Raw genomic sequence first — 24,175 nt, forward strand, 5'->3', positions numbered from 1 at the left:
AATATCAACAATAAATAGAAAAAATACATATTTCAGTGTGAGAATGATACCTTTGCATCTTGGAGAATCATTTCAATTGACCCAATTTCTTTCTCATTGTATTTGCTTGGAACCTCCCATATCTTAACAATATACACTTTGAAATGCCATTGAAGCTTTTTTGGAGTCACATTAGTTAGTAAATCAAATTTCTCTTCCCATTTTTTAGGTTCTGCATGAAGTTGATGGGAAGAAAGTGATAAGGAGATATAACTTTTATAAAATGCTTATTACCTAGGGCGTAGGACTAGCTATTTAAATAGTATCCTAAAAAATTTGATGTGCCATTTTTTTTATAAAATATTTACTTTGAATAATTTAAATAGATTATACTCATTTTGCTTGTAAAATATTTATTGTCCAAACACATGACTTTATTACTTGTTTTCTCTTGCTGTCATTTGGCAACTAAAGAAATATGCACTTATCAAACAAAGAAACATGCACTAGTTGCTTATTATATATTAATAGATGAGAGGGAACATGTACAAAAGTTATACACTTATCAAACGAAGAAATATGCACTAGTTGCTTATTATATATTAATAGATGAGAGAAAACATGATTGGATACCCAAAAAGGGGTTTCATTTTATGAAGTGAAGAATTACTATTAAATTAAATTAATAGTTTTACTAAATTTTTATTTAGGTTTAACTAAATATTTTTTCGCATATCAAAAATATCTATAATTAAGAACCTAATTAGATATTTGATCACATGTTTTTTGAAAAAAATATTTTATTAATTTTAATATTTTTAATATGAAAAAGACTTAATTACAAAATTAAAAGCAGTATATGGATCCAATTTAAAAAAATATAGAGACCTAATTATAAATTTGATAAAATTATAGGAATCAATAGAATAATTAAAATTATAATTAACAAAAGAAGATGCAACAAAAAGAAAAAATAATCATAAATTAAAGAAAGTCATGAAATTTTAATAAGTTACAAATTTAAAAAATAAAACGAAACAGATGATGCTATTAAAAATAAGGAAAACATGAAAAAAAGGAAAGAAAGAAAAAAAAGTTTCCCTTTCCAATAAATTATAATCACAAAAAGTTCTTAATATTTAATAAAAAATAACATTTTCAAATATAAGAATTACATAGATAAAATACAGAACATCATTAATCAAGTAGTCGAGATAAATAATAAGTTAACGGTTTTCAATTTATAAGCATAATACATAACATTATGTAAAAAAAATTAATAAAACTAATGTGATAAAAATTCGATCTAAGTATACACAAAAATATTGATTGTAGAAAAATCCTTTATGGAACCAAAAATACTTTACTTCTCAAATAAAACAATTATATTCACATAAAATAAATCAACAAAGTTGTCTGTTAGAAAAAAAAATTATAATAACCTGTTACAATATAAATTAAGCACCTAGATATTCTAACGGACAAAAAATAAGTGTAACAACAATGACTAAAATACTGAGATTTATACTACCATTAGTGTAAAGTAAGACAAAATACCCTAAACTATAAAGAGAGGAAATAAACGAAAGAGAAAAACATAATTCACCTAAATAAAGAGAAAAACTAATTTTTTATTTTATATTGGTATTAATAATTTATGTATTAATTAAATATTCTCCTTATCTTTCATGAGTATTGTTCAAGTCTGATAAAATAAAATTTTGCTTTCATTGTAGTACTTCCTTTTATTCAATACCAAAATCTCAATACAACCCTTAGCATAATTTAGATAATTACAAATCTTATTATAATGAAATTACATAACATAATTAGCAAAAATATAAATGTCAAAAACACTAATTAATAAAACAAAAATTCTTTGTTGAAGAATTATAAAAAAACTACATGATAATAAAAAAAACTTAAAATTGATAAATAATATCTCAATAAATTTTGTCTCAATATATAAAATTCATGCAGTTCTATAAATTGAATAAAAGAAAAAAATTTTGAAACTCTTCCCTAATTTTTAGTGCAACTTTTGTGCAACCAGAAGTAATAACAATAACTTTTAGAATCACACCCTATATTTATAAAAAAAAATCACTCGTAAATCACAATTTAATAAATATTAATAACATGTCAAAATTTCTTCTAAACTAATAGTAATCATTGATGCCAATAACATTAGCAATGACAGTTAAAGCAAATAAATCTGTCAAATGAAAAAATAAAAATAAGAATATAAATTCCATAATCACCAAAATTTCAAAGCCCAAATCTCAATTGTTGAATTCTAAACTTTACGTCGCTAAACTAATCACCGCTAACACTAATAAGACTTGCTTCTTAGTATATTTAATTAATTATATACTTTAATAGTAAAAAAATTAACATTATAAAAGAAATAAGAGGAAGAACAGTCTAATAAAAAGAAAAAATTGTTAAGATGCAAAGTGTCCAACAATTTATAATAAATATAGATTAAGATCCACGAGACAAATATTTGGAAGTTGTAGGCAAAACAATTATTACAGGAGAACCAAGAATTGTAAATTAACGATAGATTCAAACACGCTTTTCAACTACTGCTAAAAAATGAAGTATTGAAAATTAAAGATAGATTGAAACATAATTTTCCACTACTACTTAAAAATAGAACTTTCGAATCTCTGAAGAGAGTAACATCATACTACAGGGTTAGAACTCAAAACACACACAACAATAGTTAAATTTCGGTAGAACTCTAACTATTTTCTTTTCCAATGCATCCTTCGTCTAGAAAAAAAAAAGATGATCCGATAAATATTTCAGATAAATATGAAAATCTATAAAGAAAAAAGAAAAAAATTAAAAGATTCGAATCAATCAGTCACCATATTGCAAAATATAAATATTCTAAGTGCATAATAATCAAGTCCAAAATTGAACAAAGAAATTTATCATCTGTCAACAATAATACTCATCTTACAGTAACAGCAACAACAATACCACACTCAGAACATATTAAAAAAACTTTCAGTAAAGAATGAATAAATCAAGAACAAAGAACTCAACCAATACTAATTATATACATAGTTTATTCTTAAAAAAATTTGTTAAAAGATATCATTAAATCTCCGATGCCCCAACTATCTTCTCAGTGGTTATTTACACATACTATACTATTAAAACTCATAATTAAGCATAATAATCATATTTAATTTTCATTATTTACACGGTAGCTTAAAGGTATTGATCTATTGTAATATTATTAGCCTATTTAAAAAAATCAAGAAAAACCAAGAACATCCCAAAAAAATTGATAAATAGCGAAATAACTCACCAACAGTATCCCAAAAACGAAAACTCATGTGATCACATAATATGCAATCTTACTTGTGATATGCAACATTATATCATATGGGGACTTATCGCAACAGCTGCAACATACATATCAAGCTTCCTAATGGCAATGCCAGTTCCATGAACTCCAAGACCTCCAAGTCCCGGAAATATGCTCCCATCAGTAACAACAATCATAAAAACCTGAAAAGAACATAAAAAGAGATGTCTGAATTTCATAATCAAATGGTTTTGTTTGTTGTCCCGGGACATTGCTCATATTTAAGAAATTTGAAATGTTCCAATGAAAGAAGAAAATTGAGCAAACGTATTCAGTTCAACATGATAAGCAAGGGATAGAAATTTTACCATACAATTTAAAAAATCTTAAAACATGTGTACCATCATTAATCGGTTATCATTAATCTATCTTACTTCTTAACGTATCACAGCACATAGCAGAAACCAAAGAAAACAGACCAAATAATTTCAACCAACAATCCCCTGATTTCTATGAAACATGCTAACATTTGGTTCTTTCATGATAAATTTTTTTTTGAAGGAAAATGAGCTCAACACATTAAGTGAAGCATACAGGAAACATAAAATACAATTTTGTAACTCCTATGTTATCTGACATAGCCATCAACAACACGAGTTACCTTTTGCACCACTCTCTAAAGCAATAAAACGTCTTAGCAACACAATTTACCACTTCCGCTATCTTGTTTTGAAAAATAACCTCATTTCTACACAACTAGATGTTCCTTATAACTTCCACTAACCATATTTTTTGCACATCTTTTATCAAATTCATCGTCCTCCAGCTCTCAAAATTCAAGTTACTTAACTGAAAGAAAGTATCAGTTAAAGTATTTTTTTCATTCAGACGCTGGGCCTTCTTCTACGAAAAAGTTATGTCTTGCAGAAAAGTCACTGTTAATTACAAACTGCACAAAGAATTTAATTTGTAGCAAATACTGCTATTTTTTAAGTAATGGTCGAGTACCTTACTGGATTTGATATATCATTATGTGCCTTCTATAATCACCAAGCATTTGTTTTGGGTAGCATAAATAGAATCTCCAGCAATTTCTGCATATGAATCTTTCTAAAACGCAAAATGGAGAAAACTCCATCATAAAAAAGCAAAAAGAATATCACAACCACATGCACAAATCCAGGTACAAATCGATGCACAAAATTTTCGTGGTTCAACCAACAAAGCAAAAAATATTGGAAAATCACGAATGTTTCATGGCAAATATATTTAAATCCAATTTAAAAGGAGTTTCCAGAAAAAATAAAAACCCAAAACTATAAAGTCATAAACTCATACCCCTAAAACCTAGACCTAAACCATACATTTTAAATACCTAAATACTAAAGTCATAAGTTTATATAAATTTAAAAAGACGAACTTTAATTCCAATAAAATAATTAAAAAGAAAAACTAAAAGAAAATTTTAACGAATTAATTCACGACTTATAAATTATACAAATGAGTAAAGTATTGTTTTTGTCCCCCAACGTTTAGGGTAAGTCCTATAATTATTCCTAATGTTTTATTAGTCCTATTTTTGTCCCCAACGTTCCAAAATTGATTCAATGTTAGCCTTCCGTTAACTCCACTGACGGAACACTAACGTGGCTGCCTACGTGGATGCGAGACGTTAGTAACCCCAAACGTGTGTATTGACACGAGATTTTCTTCACGCGTAATGTTTTCTTTTACCATACGAAATGCTTGCATTTAGAGGAGAGGAAGAAAAACGAAACACTTCACACTCCACCCACACTTCCTGAACCCTATCAATTATTTCTCCTTTGTTCTTCGCGCTCGATTACAAAGGAAGAAGACGGATTGAAGCGAGTTCGTGCTTTGGTGTTCCCTACACACGAGAGCTTTGCCCCGTCTTGGTGGTACTGAAAACTTTGAAACAGCACAGAGTGAAAATGTATGTGCAATCTATGTTTTATTTTTGTTTGAAGGGAATAGTTCATTCAAGTAAAGATGTTAATGCATAGGATTTTTGCGATTGTAATATTGTTGCTGTTAGGGTTTGGGGTTGTTGATGTAAGTAGAATCTTTTGATTTACACTTTCTGCTCTGCACATTGATTACCGTTGTTTTATGGTGTTTGAAATTTGTAATAGGAAAAGTAGCGGAAGAGATGAGTTATTTTAGTGTTAAAATTTATCACCAAGGGAGGTTTCGGCTTGAAGGAGGTTGTGTTAGGTATTTGGGTGGGGAGACGTCCATTGTAGACTATTGTGATGAGGATGAATGGCGTTTGATTGAGGTGTATGAAATAGTGAGTAGACGGGGATATTTGAAAAAGGATATCGCTGCGATGTGGTATAAAGCTGTGAATGCTGGGTTAGATGAAGGATTGACCATGCTTAAAATCAACAAAGATGCAATGAATATGGCAAGAATTGGGGTAAAGGATGATATAGTTGAAGACAAGTGAAGTGGGAGAAGTTGTGCAACCTGGGCAAATTACTGCTCCTGTTGAAAAAGGTGATCAAGCTGGGCCTAGCCCAATTATTGTGTATGAAGGCCCTGGTGTTGGGCTTGGGCCAAAGACAGCTACTGATGGGCCTACTGAAGTGGAAGAGGTTGGGTTTATGAGTGAGGGATCATGTGAGGTTGTTAGGAGTTCTGATGCTGTTAAAGAAGAGGAGGAGGGGAGTGAGACATCTGAAGATAATGACTATGAACCCAGGGGAGTGAAAGTTCATGGACTTCTGACTCAATTGCTGGGAATGCATCAATTTACAGTCTTGGTAGTCTTGATTTAGGTAACAGTGATGATGAGAGGGAAGGAGCTGAAGGTTTAGTTGATGTGAACATCACAGAAGAAAGGGAAAAAGAGTCTACACCCAATCAGTCTCATGGTCAATCTTCACAACCAGCTGCACGAAATCTTGGAAAAGAAAAAATTGTAGGGGGATTTGGTGATGAGGATGCAGGTCATAATAGTGAGGATTTCCTAGATATTCCATTTAGTGATGATGAGAATGACACGGAAAAGAGGTATCCGATTCATAGGCCGTTGAAGAACATGAGTGAATACACTTGGGAGGTGGAAACTTTGTATGTGTCAAGAGAGGAGTTCAAAGACTGTGCCACTGCATATGCTGTCAGTAGTGGCAAGGGTCTGAGATTCACAAAGGTGGATCTCAAGAGGGTTAAAGTGGAATGTGTGGAGGGTTGTGAGTGGTACGCATATTGTGGAAAGATGAAGCATGAGCGAAGTTGGCAGTTGAAGAGTTGCAACAACAAGCACAATTGCTCTAGGGAATTGAAGATTGGAATCATGCATGCAAAGTGGATGAGTAAAGTTTTTTTGAACAAAATTATTGAGAACCCGAAGATTAAGTTAACCACACTAATGAGGAAAGCATACACAAAGTGAAATGTGGAGTTGACCAAATCTAAAGCCTCCAGGGTCAGACAGTTTGCTCTGGATGAGTTGCAGGGGACATATGTAGAGCAGTATAGAAAGTTGTATGACTACTGTCATGAGTTGCTGAAAACCAACCCTGGGTCATCAGTACATTTGAAAGTCCAGAGACCACCTGAGTTTGCTTCTGAACGACCAGTGTCAGGGGTAGATTTAAGACCCAGGTTTGAGAGGATCTATGTGATGTTGGATGCTTGTAGGAGGAGTTTTATGGCTTGTAGGCCAATGATTGGGTTGGACGGCTATTTTCTGAAAACACCTTTTGGAGGTTGGCTCCTGACTGCAATGGGTTGGGACCCAAACGATCAAATCCTGCCGATAGCATATGCAGATGTGGAAGCTGAAACCAAGGACTTATGGACATGGTTTCTCCAGCATCTATGTGATGACTTGGGAGTTGACAAAATCAGGACCTGCACCTTCATGTCTGACCAACAGAAGGTACATGTCTTTTTCTTTGAACCTTAATGTACAAGTGTTGTAGTTAGCATTTAACAACCTATGCTCATCCTTTTTGTATTCAAAACAGGGTTTGGTGCCAACTTTTGAAGAGCTTCTGCCTGGGGTTGACCACAGGTTTTGTGTTAGACATCTGTATGCAAATTTCAAGAAGAGATATCCAGGAATCCAGTTGAAGCTAATGATGTGGAATGCTTGATAAACCGCTATTTTATGGTTTATCTTGTGCTTAATTCAATAGATTTTACCCATTATTCTCATACTTATTCATATAAATCGCATGTTTTACATTCTCCTTCCTAATTTTGTGCTATGATTGAAAACATGCTTCTTTGGCCTTAAATTTGCTATTTTTAACCCTCTCTTATTACCATTCGATGCCGTGATATGTTTGTTGAGTGTTTTCAGGGTTTATAGGGCAGGAATGGCTTAGAGGATGGAAAGGAAGCATGCAAAAGTTGAAAGAATACAAGAAATTGAAGGAATTGCAAAGCTGTCAAACCTGACCTCTTTGTATTAAATCGATCATAACTTGAGCTACAGAGGTCCGAATGAGGAGGTTCCAGTTGCGTTGGAACGCTAACATCTGAGGCTTCGAAATGATATACAATTTGCCATAGTTTCCTTGCTGTTAGGCGACGTGTACGCGTGACAGTGCCACGTGCTGCACGTATCAGAAATCGCTGGGGGCGATTTCTTGGCTGTTTTTGGCCCAGTTTCAAGCGCGAAAAGACAGATTAGAGGCTGTAGAGTGGAGCAGAATAGGAGGCATTCAATCATTCATTCGCTTCTCATTTTCACACATTAGGGTTTGAGATGTAGTTTTCTACAGAGATACGCTCTCTCCTCTCTCTAGGTTTTAGGTTTTTAGGTTTAGTCTTTCTCAATTTCAGATTTCTATTATGCTTTAATTTAGTTCTTCTTCTACTTTTATTTATTATAGTATTTTAGTTCATCTATTCCTCTTGTTGATTTCTCTATTTTTCCAATTTAGTTTATGAATTCTCCATGTTAGATTCAATTTTCTTATTAATGCAAGTTGAGGTATTTTATATTTATCGCTTCTTCCTTCATTTTTTTTTCATTGATGTTTGCAATTGGTTGTTTAGATTTAATATTCTCTTATTAATTTTCTATGCTTTGTATTTTATACCTTCCAAGTGTTTGATAAAATGCTTGGGAGGATTTTAAATGAGCTTTTTATATTCTTGACTTGGATTGATTAGTTAAGACTATAGAGTCATCAAATTCTCTTGTTGAAGGGTAATTGAAAATAGCTGATTGGCTTAGGCTTCACTAAATCTAGTCTTTGATTAGGACTTGTGAAGCTAAGTTGATTTTTCTCACTTGACTTACCTTCATTGTAGAGGTTAACTAAGTGAAAGCAAAATACAATTACCATCACAATTGATGATGATAACGAGGACATGACTTCTAATTCTCAATCCTAGTTAAGAGTTTTCTTAGTTATTAATTAATTTTCTTGCCATATTACTTTCTTGTTTCTTATTACAAAACCCAAAAAAAATACTTTTCTATAACCAATAATAACCATACTTCCCTGCAATTCCTTGAGAGACGACCCGAGGTTTAATACTTCGGTTAATTTTATTGGGTTTGCTTAAGTGACAAACAAATTAAATTTGATTGAGGTTTAATTGTCGGTTTAGAACTATACTTGCAACGTAATTTTATTGAGAAAATCTTTACCGACATTTTTCCCCCATCAATTTTTGGCGCCGTTGACGGGAAATTGCAAACGTGTACCTTATTATTGGTTATTGTAAATATTTGTTTTTTGCTTGTTTGTTAGTTTTTGCTAGTTTTAGGACTTTGTTACTTATTTTTATTAGTTCTTATTTTTATTTGCTACTATGAATTCTCACCCCTTTGGCTACGAGTGTGGTTACAATTATGTTGTAGCGGATAGAGGCTACAATGAGAATATGCATCAAGGATGGGAGAATCAAATATGGGAGGAGCCACAAGAATTTGATCAACCCTCTTGGCAAAAACCTCCACCAACATACTATGACCAAGAGTCATTCCAAGAGGCATACCAAGATAATGGCTATGGTGAGCATCCTTTTGATTACCAACAAGCCCTACCATATGCCTATGAACCCCCTCCTCAACATAATTTTGAACCACCATACTCACAAGTCTCTTACCACCAAACACCCCCATATGACCCTAATCCTTACCCACCATACCAAGAACCTTACGAGCCATACTTAGAACCATTCCAAAATTATACAAGAGGGAAGCTCCATCATTGAAGACAACTCTACACTAAGTGACATCAAGGAGGAGTTTGATTTTGTATTAGAGCAAGTGGAGAAAGCCGAAATTATCAAAGAAGAGGAAGTGGTTGAAGACTTAGGAGATGCAGAACCTCCATGGGAAACTCGAGTCATAGAGCCTCCTTCAAGACGTTTGAATTTGATGTTGAGGAGGGTGTACAAATTCCAAGGCATATCATGGTTGAAGACTTTGAAGAGGTTGATCAAGAGATGGAGATTAAAGAAGAAGAGGCACAACCTCCTATGCCCTTGGTAAGCAATGAAGAAGAGATTGAATTGGAAGAAAGCTACCAAAAGGAAGAGGTTGAAATTGAAGAAGCTTGCAAAGAGGTGGAAGTTATCAAGAAAGAACTCAAGGGAGTGGAGGTTAAAATCACCCTGCCAAAGTTGTTGGAGACCCCTCCCCCTAAGTCACCATCATCCTTCACAACATTCAAGTGGATAAAATTCATATCACTTAGCTTTTTCATTCCACTTGAATATGATTTGCTTGAGACAGATGGCCAACTTATGAATATTTGTGGTTGGAAGCAACAACTGAAGCTCATTATGGTTGGACCATCAAGGTTGAATTGTAAAGGTTGGATTCATGCTACATTGAATGGGTCTAGGATGTCGTTTGAAGGCTTCATTGGGAATTCATCTTGCTTACCACCTAAGTGGAGAAATGATTATCAACAAGAAGACGGGTGTAAAAGCAAGGTTTTGGACTCTGGAATTCATTCTAACAATCAACACTCTTGGGGCTTTGTCACTTGCTTTAACTTGCTTGAAGGATTTATGCGCTTAGTTTGGGATTCCTGAGGCTATTGGAATTGCAAACATTGGTGGAGATTCCTGGACGAGTTCAACAACAAGCCACCATGACAAGGAGCTGCCTAAATGTCCAACTTAACGACTTTAACTAAAAGTGCTAGGTAGGAGACAACGCACCAGAGTATACTGTTCCTTTTCTATAGTTATTTATTTATTTATTTATTTATTTATTTGCTTATCCTTGTTTCATTACATGTGTGTGATCCTTTTTCAATTCTGCATATTTTCCTAAAATAAAAAAATTATTTTTGCACTTGACACGTAAGCGTCAATGACGCGCACGCATCGCATGGGGGTTTGCTCTTAATTAAAAATGGACAGAGAGTTACGCTGGAACCGCGCGAGAGGGGTGCCTGGCGCACAAGCCACCCCACGCGTACGCGTCACCTGCATTTTTTTAACATCCACGCGTAAGCTTCGATGACGCGTACGCGTGGTATGAAAAACGGCGTTTTTGGTAAATTGAACAGAGAGTTCGGCTGCCACTGTGCTGAAATCGCGCGTTTAGCACGCGAGTAGTCACGCGTACGCATGACCGACGCTCATGCGTCATTGTTCACTTTTGGCCATCCACACGTACGCGTGGACAACACTTACACGTCGCATGGCTGTTTTTGTTTTCACGCGCACGCGTGACCTGCGCGCGCTCGCCGCATCCTATTTTTCATTCTTCTCCCTTTATATCTCCTTTTTTATTCTTTCTTCTCCCTTTCTTACTTCCTTCTTCTTCATTTCTTTAACTTCTCATCCTTATTCTCTCTCATTCTCTTTTACTTAATTCATTTGCATATTTTCATTCATTACATTTTAACTTTGTGCATGTCTATATTTTCTTTTCTAAGTTTATTATTTTTCCATTGGTGTTAAATGCTCTTATTCAATTGTTGCATCTTCCTGGCATTATTTTGGTGCTTAGTGACTTGTTTTACACTGTTGGGTGATATTATTTAGATGTCAATGTTAATATTTTATGACCCACTCTCTTTCCCTCATTGTTGCAATTCTTGCACTATTAATATGCCCTTTACTTCTATTGCTTTCTCACTTGCATGTTGTAGCTACCATGTAGTTGAGAACCTCGTATTTTTTGGCCTTAACCCACCCATATTTTATTTATTTTCATATCTTTGTTTGTTTGTTATTCTTCTTCTTTTTCCTCTTCTTTCAGGATGGCCACCAAGAAGGGAAACGGAACACTTCTAAATGGGTGACAAACAAGTCCCGCCGAACACTCTTTGAGGAAAGCTCATCATATGTAGCAACCCGTCTACTTGCACATCTTTGCATACACCGAGGACGGTACAATCTTTAAGTGTGGGGAGGTCAATACCAATCTCCGTGATTTAGTTACTTTCCTGTCTCAACACCAATGTTTAATTTTCTTTGTTAAATTAGTTGTTGCATTGGCATGTTTGATTGCATGCTTGTTAGATTTCGTGCATACTTTACCACTACTTGGTTGAAGTGATATCTTCTTTTTCAAGAAACTTTTTAGAGTATTTCACTAATTTAAATCAAATTTTTGTTAAACTTGTTTGAAGATTCTTAATTTGGAACATGGTTTTAGAGCTCGAACACACACAACCAGTGAGATTTTGAGCCTATTTGATTGGTTACATTTTATCAACCAATATTTTGTTTTGGTGTGTGTTGTTCTCTCTAAAATTGTGATCTTTGTCTTGCTTGAGTCTATATTTCCATTGTTTGATGTATGCATGCACTTATATGATTGAGGCCTTTGTTCACTATAGCTCACATACCTATATAGCCTTAACCTTTTTATTATCCTTTACAAACTAAAGTTGAGCCTATTTTACCATCTTTATTCTCTACTTTAGCTCATCATTAACTCTAAGTGTAAAACAATAATGTCCTTAATTTGAATCCTTGTTTAGCTTAGACTAGTGAGAATGCTCATGATTTAAGTGTGGGGAAGTTGGATTTGAAAACATTTGGTTTGAGAATTGGGTGTTGTGTATTCTTAAGAAAATATGAACAAGAATGTTAAGCACATCTTTATGCATGCAATACCTTAATCATATGCATTGAGAAAGACAAAGGAAAAAAATAAAAAAAAAAAGAAAAATAAAAGAAAGAGAAAAAGAAAAGAAAAAAGAGCAAATAATAAAAGGGGACAAAATTTCCCAAAGTAAATGGTGATAGCAATGCATATGCACTGTACTCAAAATTGGAATGCATGAATATGTGGTAAACACAGTTAATGGGTAGTTAGATGAAGAGCAAGCCTTAGAAAGCAAGATTAGTAGAGAATTGAGAGAATCGAACATTAAACACCTGAGCGATTAGAGTGTATACACTTTCGGTGAGGGTTCAATGCTCGATTCTTTGTTCCCGGCTTTCATGAGCTATCTTTTTCTTGCAAGTCTATTTGTACTTCATTTTTTTTATTTGAATTAGTGAAATCCAGTTCATATTTGTTCTTGAAAGGTTTATCTATTTTTAACTAAGTAGGTAAAAGCATTTTGTATTTAGTTGCAATCATATAGATAGTTTGTATTTCATAAATTCTACCATTCCTCTTCACTCTTTTGGTTCTCTTGAGCTTAGCATGAGGACATGCTAATGTTTAAGTGTGGGGAGATTGATAAACCACATTTTTAGGGTTTATCTTGTGCTTAATTTAGTGGATTTTACCCTTTATTCTCACACTTATTCATATAATTCGCATGTTTTACATTTTCCTTCCCAAAGTTGTGCTATAATTGAAAACATGCTTCTTTGGCCTTAAATTTGCTAATTTTAATTCTCTCTTATTACCATTCGATGCCGTGATATGTGTGTTAAGTGAGGTTTTCTAGGGCATGAATGGCTTAGAGAATGGAAAGGAAGCATGTAAAAGTGGAAGGAACACAAGAAATTGAAGAAATTGCTAAGCTGTCAATCCTGACCTTTCCATACTAAATCGACCATAACTTGAGCTACAGAGGTCCGAATGAGCCGGTTTCAGTTGCGTTGGAAAGCTAACATCCATGGCTTCAAAATGATATATAATTTGCTATAGTTGCCATGCATTTAGGTGACGCGCACGCGTGGATTACGTGTACGCGTGACCTCGCAAAAGTTTAGCGACGCATACGCGTGACAGAGCCACGTGCTGCACGTATCAGAAAACGCTAGGGGAGATTTCTGGGCTGCTTTGGACCCAATTTTACGCCCAAAAATACAGATTAGAGGCTGCAGAGTGGGGAAATCATTCATTCAATTCTCATTATTCACTTTACACATTAGTTAGGTTTTAGATGTAGTTCTCTAGAGAGAGAGTCTTAGGTCTTAGTTTTAGGTTTTAGGTCTTAGTTTTATTCCTTTTCAATTTCTGAATTCTATCTTATTTCAATTTAGTTTCTCTTCTACTTTTAATTGTTCTAGCATTCTAGTTTATTTATTTTCCTTGTTGATGACTTTATGTTGCCAATTTAGTTTATGAATTCTCATGTTAGATTTGATTTTCCTTTTAATGCAATTTGAGGTATTTCACGTTTATTGCTTCTTCTATTATTTGTTATCATTGATTTCGCAATTGTTGGTTTTAGTATTTATATTCTCTTGTTGCTTTTCCATGATTTTATTTTGTACCTTCCAATTGTTTGATAGAATGCTTGGTTGGATTTTAAATTAGCTTTTTATGTTCTTAGTTTAGATTGAGTAATCAGAGACTCTTGAATTGTCAAAGTCTCTTGTTGGTTGGTGATTGAAACTAGCTAGTTGGCTTGAGCTTCACTAACTCTAGTATTTGATTAGGACTTATGAACTCAAGTTGATTTTCTCACTTGACTTACCTTCAATTGTTAGAGGTTAACTAAGTGATAGCAAAGGGTAATTACCATCACAAGTGACTATGATAATAGGGTTAGGAATTCTAATTATCAATCCTTGCTAGGACTTTTCTTAATTGTTAGTTTACATAAAAAACCAAAAAAAGATACTTTTCCATAACCAATAGTAACATACCTCCCTGCAATTCCTTGAGAGACGACCCGAGGTTTAATACTTCGGTTATTTTTATTGGGTTTGCTTTAGTGACAAACAAATTAAATTTGATTGAGGTTTAATTATCGGTTTAGATCTATACTTACAACGCGATTATTTTTGTGAAATTCTTTACCGATGACTTTTCCCCCATCAATGCTGCCAAGGCAACTTATCTTCAAGAATGGGAAAGGAGAATGAGTGAGATACAGAAGGTGGATCAAGGAGCATACAACTATCTAATGGAGATTCCAACAAAGTACTGGTGTCGTCACAGGTTTGAGTGTAGACCTAGGTATGACACTTTAGTGAACAATATGTGTGAAGTTTTTAATTCTGTTCTGGTTGAGGCTAGGGAGAAGCCAATAGTAACTATGTTAGAGGATATCTGGGTTTACATAATGAAACGTTGTGCTAACAATAGGGACAGAATAGTGCTTTACAACAGAGATGTGTTACCCCGAATTAGAATTAAGGTAGAAAAACAGGCAAAACTAAGTGGGAATTGGGTGAGTGTGTATGCTGGACGTGATAGATATGGAGTGGTTAGCATCCAGAGGGGGAAGGAAAAAATTGTGGTTGATCTTAGGCATCACGAGTGTTCATGTAGGAAGTTTCAACTGTCTGGAATTCATTGTGCACATGCAATGACTTGTATAAGAAAAATGTGCTTCAACGTGGATACCTATGTTACTGACTACTACAAAAAGGCTGCATACATCTCCTGCTACCAACATGTTGTCTTCCCTGTTAATGGACCCAACCTTTGGAACAGAACTCAATTCGAGGATGTGTTGCCTCCCATTTATAGAAAACCCATTGGGAGGCCAAAGAAGAAGAGGGCACGAGGTGCTGATGAGCAAGCTACTAGGACTGGACTATCTCGTGAAGGACAACAACAAAAGTGTTCTTATTGTTTGTGCTCTGGTCATAACAAAAGGAGTTATCCAAAGAAGCGCAAAGTAACTCGAAACCCTATTGTAACAATATGTTATTAATTATTTATTCTTGTACTTACTTGTGTCTTTAGTTGTTTTGGTCATTGAATTATCTCCCCATCTGTTTTGTGTGCAGGTTAACAATGTTGCTACTTCTACTTCAAAGGGGAGGTCATGGAAAGGGGTCAGAAAAAGTTTCAGACTCTCTACCAAGACAGCTTCCGGTAAGGCTACTGAGAGTGAAAGTAGGAAGCAAAAGGGCAACAACAACAAACCACCCTCACACCCAAAGAGAAAGCCAGCTGTCAGCTCCCAACAATCACAAGCTGCTTCGAAAAAGACCAAAGTGGATCATTTACAGACTGCTTCTGCACCAGCCCCAACAACTCCAACGGTTCTGCCGAGCCCAATGAAAAGGGTGAGCCAGTCCCAGCTCATGTTCATGGCCAGGACTCCACCAAGAGCATGGAAGAATGTGGAATGACTTTCTGTGACTTGTTACAACTTTTGTATTTTGCATTTTGTATCGGCCTAAAAACTATGGTTGTTGGTTTCACTTTTTCTATTTGGTTTTGTTGCTGCTACTTCAAAAATACTGTTTAGCATCTAGGTTGATTTATATTTCCAGTTCTTAGACATCTACATGAAATATATGTTGGTTAAGTTCTGAACTATTGCCTATCTATGCCATATGGTTGAGGTTAATTCTTTATGTTTGCTCTGGGTCACTGTTTTATTTAATCATTTCTGCTGATAGTTACCTCACTGTTTGTACCATGAGAATGTAAATTGAACACATAAAATTGGGTAACAATGAATTTTCATTCAAAATCATTCAATCAACAGGTTACATTACACCCTAAAATACAGACAACATATTGCTAACACATTACACTAGCCACTATGTTGTGCAGCCTTATTGCAAAAAAAAATCTCCCATTTCTTGTCAATGAAGACTAAGCCAAATCAAGAACTTATACTTTTCAGGAATATGCAGTCGTCATACCCACAACCAATTATCATGCTCATTCCAGTTAAACTTTCTTTTGGCTAGCCAACTGTACCCACTCCTAGCTTAGTAGAGTCTAGAAGATGCCACACCCCCCCCCCCACGACCAACCCGAACTCTCTCCAGCATTCAAATCCGGATTATAAGCATTCAAACGCTGTTTGACATCTTCTGGAATGATAGAGAAAATATCATGGAGATTCCATTGAACATCTTTCCAAACGTCTCTAATAGTTAAATCAGAGTCAGATATATGTACAAAAGGGACATCTTGAGCAATTGGGCCCTCAATACTCCAATTGTCAAACCAAAAAGATTGATTAAGTGACTCAATGCACCAAGAGAAGGCATCCTTAAGAGCACCAAAAGCCTTTGAGATACTCTTCCAAACATGAGAAGCGTTGCAAATGATAGGACCATCTAAAACTCCCTCATTCTTCAGATACTTCGCCCTCAATAGAGCAACCCAAGGCTTGTCCTGACAATGGAAAAGTTGCCAAACCAATTTACCAAGTAAAGATATATTAACACACGCAGGATCTCTAACACCCAGGCCACCAAATTTCTTTGGAGTGATCACGGTCCTCCAATTAACAAGAGAAAGACCTCTACCATCAACTTGACCCTTCCAAAAGAACTGTCTCTCATCATAGAAGACAATTTATCGCAAACCCAATTTGGAAAAAAAGATACCTGCATATGATAGACAGGAATGGATGCTGCAACAGAATTGATCAGGCAAAGTCTCCCTGCTGAATTTAAAAGCCTTCCTTTCCAGTTAGCTAATCTTCCCTTCACCTTTTCAATAACCGAATGAAAAGAAGCTCTACTGGTACGAAAATGATTAAGGTTAACTCCAAGATATCTTCCTAAGTCCAAAGCAAAACATATTGAAGAAACACTAGTAAAAATATCTCTTATACGAGCAGTCACATTTTTAGAACAAAAAGCTTTAGACTTTTCAAGATTCACTTTCATGCCAGATGCCTTGCAAAAAATGTTAAGAGAATGCATGACCATTTGGACCTGACTCTTTGTAGCCTGACAAAAAAGTAAGAGATCATCTGCAAACATCAAACGAGAAAATTTTGGGCCACCCCTAGTGACAAAAACTGGTTTCCACACACCCTCGACCACCTTATGAGATATATAGCAAGCAAGTATTTCCATACAAAGCACAAATAAGTAAGGAGACATTGGATCGCCCTGTCTAAGCCCCTTCTAGGAGCAAAACTATCCAATCTATTCCCTATCTACATAATAGAAAGAGATGATGCACGGACACAATTCATAATCAAATTAACAATGATGATAGGAAAACCAAAAGCAATGAGAGTACTCTTCAAAAACCTACAATCCACCCTATCATAAGCTTTTTCAAGATCAATTTTAAAAGCAAGAGTACCTTTCTTGAATTTTGTGTGCTTCATGAAATTCAAAATTTCTTGGGCCATAATAATATTATCAGGAGCACCACTACCCGGAATAAAACCTCCATGCAAAGGACTAACAATATCTGGAAGAAAAGGCCGAAGTCGGTTAGTCAATACTTTGGTGATAATTTTATAAATAACATTACACAAGCTAATAGGCCTGAAATCCTTCATAAAGGTAGGGTTATCAATTTTAGGAATAAGCACAATCAAAGTTTCCATGATGCTAGGATTTAAGTACTCTCCCAAGAAAGTGCTCTGGACAATATTCCAAATCTCAGTGCCTACTATATCCTAGTATTCTTTAGAAAAATAAGCTTGAAAGCCATCTGGACCAGGAGCCTTAAAAGGGCTCATACTGAATACTGCTGACTTGACTTCCGCAAAAGAGACATGGTCAATTAACCTAGCACAAGCCTCGATGCTTAGAGTGGGCATCGGAACATCCCCTAAACAATTAACCTCAACCTCTTCCGTTGTACCAAAGAGATTCTTGTAAAAAGAGAGGACTTCTTCCTGGAGAATATCTGGATCAGTAGACCAAGACCCATCTCTAACATATAATCCATGTACTCTATTATGATTTCTACGCACAAAAGTCTGAAGATGAAAGAATTTAGTGTTTCTATTCCCATACTTGACCCACTACTTCCTAGATTTCTGGTACCAAAAAAGTTTCTCTTGCAATAAAAGCCTATTGTAATCTTCCCTCAGTTCAGCTTCTTTAATTCTCAGAGATAACACATCGGTAACCTCCAAACGCCGTTGAATCTGATCAATCTGATATTCCAGCTTACTTTTTCGTACAAAAATATTTCTAAAAATCTTTGAGTTGAAGTCCAAAGAAGCCTGTTGAACCATCTTAAACCTTTCAGTAATGCCTCCAAACTCTTGATTCCAAGCCTTACTAATAACATGTTTATAAGAAAGATGTGTTGCCCACGCAGCTTGGAACATAAAAGGACAAGAACCTTTCACTCTGGGGCCACCATGACAACGAACTAAAATAGGACAATGATCAGAATGAAGCCTGCTAAGAATTTCAGAATAATCCTCAGGAAACATTGTCATCCATGCCTCTTTAACTAGAGCTCTATCTAACTTTTTAGCCAAGTTCCTGCCAGCCTGAACTGCTCTATACCAAGTATACCTCCTACCAGTCACTTTAAGATCAAAGAGCTCACAGTCATCTAGAGTAGCAGCTAATAGACTAGCTCTGTGAGAAGAAAAATAAGCACTTGTACTTTCGTCTGGCGCCACAATCTCATTAAAATCACCAACGGCCATCCACGGTCCAGTATGGCCTGAATTAATAGAACGCAAATGATCCCAAAGCATAATTCTTTTCTCGAATTAAGGACTCCCATACACTGCACTACAAAGCCAAACTAAGTTGCCTACACTCACTTTCACTGTGATACATTGGTCAATTTGGTCAATAACCACACAAGAAGCATTAGTAATAGAAGATAGAAACCAAATGCCACCCCTGTATCCTACTGCTTCCTCAATACCAATACAATGAAAACCCAACTTATCCCAAAAATTCTTCAAATTATTAAACATAGTATGATTCTTAAAGAGAAAGAAGAAAGATGGTTTATATATTCTCACCAAATTTTTGCAATGCACATGGGCCATCTTGTTAGACGCACCCTTCACATTCTGGGCTATGATATTGAAACTATCCATAAAAAACAGTAAAAAGGGAGCTCCAATAACAAACTCGAGACTCAACGTGATGTCCCTGTCTTCGACGATTCCACCTTTAATGGACTCTCAAGTTGCAGCACAATTTTCTCCGTCGAAACTTGCGCCACACCCGCCGTCGATACTCCATCCTTTTCTACTGGTGAATTCTGCAAAGAGGTTGGGCGAGGACGCTTTCGCACAGTGCCATGTGTTGTCTCACCTTGCTGCTGATGGTGAACATTGTGCCGCGTCCCCGAAAAAGCCACACTAACCGGTTTTCCAATATTGATGCCCCTGCTTAATTTTACTTTGGATCCAGTAGCATGTGTTGTACGTTGGTGATTAGGCCTTGTCCAAGTATTGGCCTTGTTAGGAGTCTTCTTTGCTTTTGGTTGGACCAGATAGGTGCTAGGAGAAGGCTTTTGACCCATTTTATACTTTCCTTTCCTAATCACTTGAGTCCAGTCTTCCAAATCCTTATATTGTACATAGTCTACATGAATAGCATACAAATCACTCTCCACCAAATTTGGGACAGCAAGATTTACAGTCTCATCTCCAAGATTCTTGCCAAAATTAAAACTTGCCTTTTCCACATGTACTGGATTTTTTGAATTTGAACTTTCTGGCTGCTTTGCTACATCGCCGACCACCTTGGTATTAGTTTCTCCTCGCGCATTGCTGTCAGTCTTGCACACCTTCAACAAGAATCTTATTAGTCACTGGCAATCCTAAATCTATCTGAACACAGGCTCGAGCATATCATCCTCTTTCAGCTAATTTTGTTGCCAAATCAACCTTGATGGGAATGCCAACTATAGCCGCAACACGGAGCATTGCATCTTCTTGGTAGCACCAAATTGGTAATCCAAAAATTCTAATCCACACTAAAGTTGCTCCAAAGTAGTTTTCACTTTATCTAAACTCTTGATCCCAATGCTTCATTGCCACATAATTTTCCTCAATCATCCATGGGCCTCCTAAGAGAACCTTTTCTCGCTCCTCAGCCACATCAAACCTCACAAGAAAGTAGTCAAACCCTACGTCTAATAAATCAAAACCTCCCTTAATCCACCATACCGTTCAGAGTTTATAAGACAATGCAGTGTAGCTATAATGTTTACCTAACACCTTAATCACTATAGCATCCTTATATGATTTTGCCAAACAATTTTTAGCTTCTTGAGTAAACGTGACACTCGGTGGCAAGAGATCTCCTTGCTTCCCAAAAACTACCGCAATGTTATCTCCCGAAAAAGTTTCAACGAGTGAAAAAGCTTTAACAATCTTAGAACCCACAACTTTGTCCCTGAATGAAACCTTCAAAGGTTTAGAGACCCCTCCCGAAGTATGATCCTCCTTTTTCCCTTATACAAGCCCTCCCCCGCTCTCCCGAAGTATTGTAAAATGTAAATTTAGTTATCTACTATTCACATTTAAAGAAAACAAAAAAAAACAAAAAATAAAAGAACCCAATTAGGCAAGTTTTATCATTCTCAGTACTAACTAAGCAAGCTTCTGCCAATGAGTCTTAGCTCACACGGCATTCCGCCTCCTCCTCATCTCAAAGATCCAAGTTCAACTCCTACCAACTGCAACTGAGAAGAAAAAATTGGTAAGTATATGAGAAGTGTGTGGATGTATGTTGTGCCTAGGATTGAGAGTTGTCCAATCCATTTGAAGTATTAGAACTGAGGAGACACCATTTTTTGTGCCACGAGAGAACTTACCTTTTTATTAAGCTTTTGGTCCGAGTTATGAGTTATGACAGGTTTTCTCTGAAGGCCCAGTTTGAGGAACTAGAGCTAAGGATCTTAATGGGATGTCACAAAAATATCTATCTCCTGTGACCCAAGAGAAAACCCAGAATTTTTTGGATTAACCGTTTAGATAAGGTACTAAGAATATAACATCAACATTCCAAACCCCTCACTCACTTCCCTTCTTCAATGGCTGCGCCACTCTCTTCAATCACTGATATCCTCTTCACGGACACCAAGAGAACAAGATTCACCACCAACACAAATACCAACACCGCCACCACCAACTCTAACCCTAACCCTCTGAAGCCAAAAACACTTAGAAAAAAATTCCCCATTTACTGCACCACTTCAAAATCCACCCCAGAAGCTGCTTCCACAACTACCAAGAAGAACCCTTCTTTGTCTGAACAACTCACTCCTCTCGCCAACAAAACCTTATCAACCTCCATTGGAATCCAACCCAATGTTCTTTCGAAGCCAAAGTCAACGTGGGTCAACCCCACAAAACCCAAACGCTCGGTGCTCTCGCACCAGAGGCAGAAGCGCGCCCCTTACTCCTACACTCCTCAGCTCAGAGATTTTCAACTCTTTGCGCAAAAGATCAATGAATGTGGCAATTCTGATGATGAGTTCTCTGATATGGTGAAGGAAATCCCGCACACACTTACTAGAGAAAACGCGCTTTTGGTGCTTAATAGCTTGAAGCCATGGCCGAAGACCCACATGTTCTTGCATTGGATGCGGACCCAGAATTTGATTCCCATGGAAACAATCTTCTACAATGTCACAATGAAGTCTTTGAGGTTTGGGAGACAGTTTCAGCTGATTGAAGAACTTGCACACCAGATGTTTGATGATGGTATTGAGTTAGATAACATTACTTACTCTACAATCATTTCATGTGCAAAGAAGTGCAATCTTTTTGATAAGGCCGTGTACTGGTTTGAGAGAATGTACAAGACCGGTTTGATGCCGGATGAGGTAACTTACTCTGCTATATTGGATGTTTATGCTAAGTTAGGGAAGGTGCAAGAGGTGATAAACTTGTATGAGAGAGGGAGAGCAACTGGGTGGAAGCCGGACCCAATAACATTCTCTGTGTTGGGGAAGATGTTTGGTGAGGCCGGGGACTATGATGGCATTAGGTATGTTTTGCAAGAGATGAAGTCTATTGGGGTTCAGCCAAATCTGGTTGTGTACAACACCTTGTTGGAGGCAATGGGGAAGGCCGGGAAGCCGGGTTTTGCTAGGAGCCTTTTTGAGGAAATGATTGAGTCGGGGGTAGAACCGAACGAGAAGACGCTAACTGCTGTTATTAAGATATATGGTAAGGCTAGGTGGTCTAGAGATGCTTTGGAGTTGTGGGAGAGGATGAAGGAAAATGGCTGGCCTATGGATTTCATTCTGTATAATACGCTGTTGAACATGTGCGCGGATGTTGGGTTGGTGGAGGAGGCCGAGACTCTCTTCAAGGACATGAAACAGTCCGAGCATACTAAACCTGATAGCTATAGTTACACAGCAATGCTCAACATATATGGGAGTGAGGGAGATGTCGATAGCGCAATGGAGTTGTTTGAAGAGATGTCAAGGTTGGGGATCCAACTCAACGTGATGGGGTGTACCTGCTTGATTCAGTGCTTAGGGAAGGCTATGGAGTTTGATGATCTGGTCAGAGTTTTTGATGTTGCTATTGAGAGGGGAGTTAAGCCTGATGATAGGCTATGCGGTTCCTTGCTATCTGTTTTGTCTCTGTCTCAGGGTAGCAAGGACGACGAGGAAAAGGTCCTTTCTTGTTTGCGTAAAGCTAACCCGAAATTGGTTGCCTTTATTCAGTTGATTGTAGATGAAGAAACTAGATTCGAGGCTGTCAAGGAAGAGTTCAAGGTGATAATGAGCAATGCTTCGGTTGAAGTTCGAAGACCCTTCTGTAACTGCTTGATTGACATATGTAGAAACAAAGATCTACAAGAGAGAGCACATGAGCTACTCTACCTGGGAACCTTGTTTGGATTATACCCTGGTTTACACAACAAAACCAATAGCGAATGGTGTTTAGATGTTCGATCATTGTCGGTTGGCGCAGCTCTAACTGCACTCGAAGAGTGGATGTGGACACTCACCAAAATCGTTCAGCGGGAGGAGGCACTTCCAGAGTTTTTCCTAGCACAAACTGGTACCGGTGTTCATAAGTTCGCGCAAGGACTGAACATTTCTTTTGCATCTCATTTGAAGAAACTAGCTGCTCCATTTAATCCAAGTGAGGAAAAAGCTGGTTGTTTTGTTGCAACTAGAGAGGATTTGATCTATTGGGTTAGGTCAAAGTTTTCATCAGCAGCTGTTGCAACATAGACTGTGGAGAGGATCAAGTGGCATTCAACTTTCTCTATCGCTGATACATAACAATGATACTTTGCAAGTATATTTTTATTACTTGAAATGTGGAGAGTGAAGTTGGAGGGGATGGCATGTAACTCCTCTCTGTTTATTTAATGATAAAAACCCGTAAATGTAGTCTTCTTTTTTCCTTTTTTGCAATCTTTATTACATTCTAATTCAGTGAAAAATAAAGTTATAGGAAGAGGATTTACTGCACAATTCGTTCAAATAAAGCCCCAGCTTATATCATTTTGTAGTATAATTTGATTATTTATTTGGAGTCACATTGGTTTCCTCTCCACAGAAAAATCGGAATTTCAAAGCAATACTGAACTTTCCAATGCAAAATTTCATTTTTTTAATAGGGTAAAAATTCAGGTACAGTCAATTTTATGTGAAGTTGATAATTGAGAATCGTTAGATGAAAATTTAGTCAAATGAATCAAATCATTTAACCGCTTTCAATTATCAAATTCACTTGAAGTTGACTGCGTCTGAATTTTTACCTTTTAAATACTAGTTTAGTGTTTATTCAAACATGCACTTAGAAAAAAAAAGATGAATGTATTATACAAACTCTCCCCCCGATTTAGTGTTTATTCAAACATGCACTTAAAAAAAAG

The 24,175-nt window shown here is 36.3% G+C and overlaps 2 protein-coding genes across 2 annotated transcripts; one reads left to right on the forward strand and one right to left on the reverse strand.

Annotated features, from left to right (window-relative positions):
* Positions 1 to 18,012: 18,012 nt before the first annotated feature.
* Positions 18,013 to 19,005, reverse strand: LOC114927769 (uncharacterized). Its single transcript, XM_029298716.1, has 2 exons — positions 18,368 to 19,005; positions 18,013 to 18,304 (listed from the first exon to the last, which is right to left on the reverse strand). Exons 1-2 carry the CDS (start codon positions 19,003 to 19,005, stop codon positions 18,013 to 18,015), a joined length of 930 nt encoding a protein of 309 aa, XP_029154549.1.
* Positions 19,006 to 21,068: 2,063 nt separating this feature from the next.
* LOC112801163 (pentatricopeptide repeat-containing protein At5g46580, chloroplastic) lies at positions 21,069 to 23,801 on the forward strand. Its single transcript, XM_025843743.3, has one exon. It carries the CDS (start codon positions 21,360 to 21,362, stop codon positions 23,523 to 23,525), a length of 2,166 nt encoding a protein of 721 aa, XP_025699528.1. The 5' UTR covers positions 21,069 to 21,359; the 3' UTR covers positions 23,526 to 23,801.
* Positions 23,802 to 24,175: the final 374 nt, after the last annotated feature.

Source organism: Arachis hypogaea, chromosome 1, assembly GCF_003086295.3.
Source record: "Arachis hypogaea cultivar Tifrunner chromosome 1, arahy.Tifrunner.gnm2.J5K5, whole genome shotgun sequence".
NCBI classification, from domain to species: domain Eukaryota; kingdom Viridiplantae; phylum Streptophyta; class Magnoliopsida; order Fabales; family Fabaceae; genus Arachis; species Arachis hypogaea.

Bases quoted from the DNA above. Each gene is read 5' to 3' on its own strand.
- LOC112801163 (XM_025843743.3), top strand. From the start codon at position 21,360: ATGGCTGCGCCACTCTCTTCAATCACTGATATCCTCTTCACGGACACC.
- LOC114927769 (XM_029298716.1), bottom strand. From the start codon at position 19,005: ATGGCCGTTGGTGATTTTAATGAGATTGTGGCGCCAGACGAAAGTACA. The intron at 18,305-18,367 runs GTAGTGGGTCAA...TTTTGTGCGTAG, and splicing joins TGGTACCAGAAATCTAGGAA to AAATCATAATAGAGTACATG.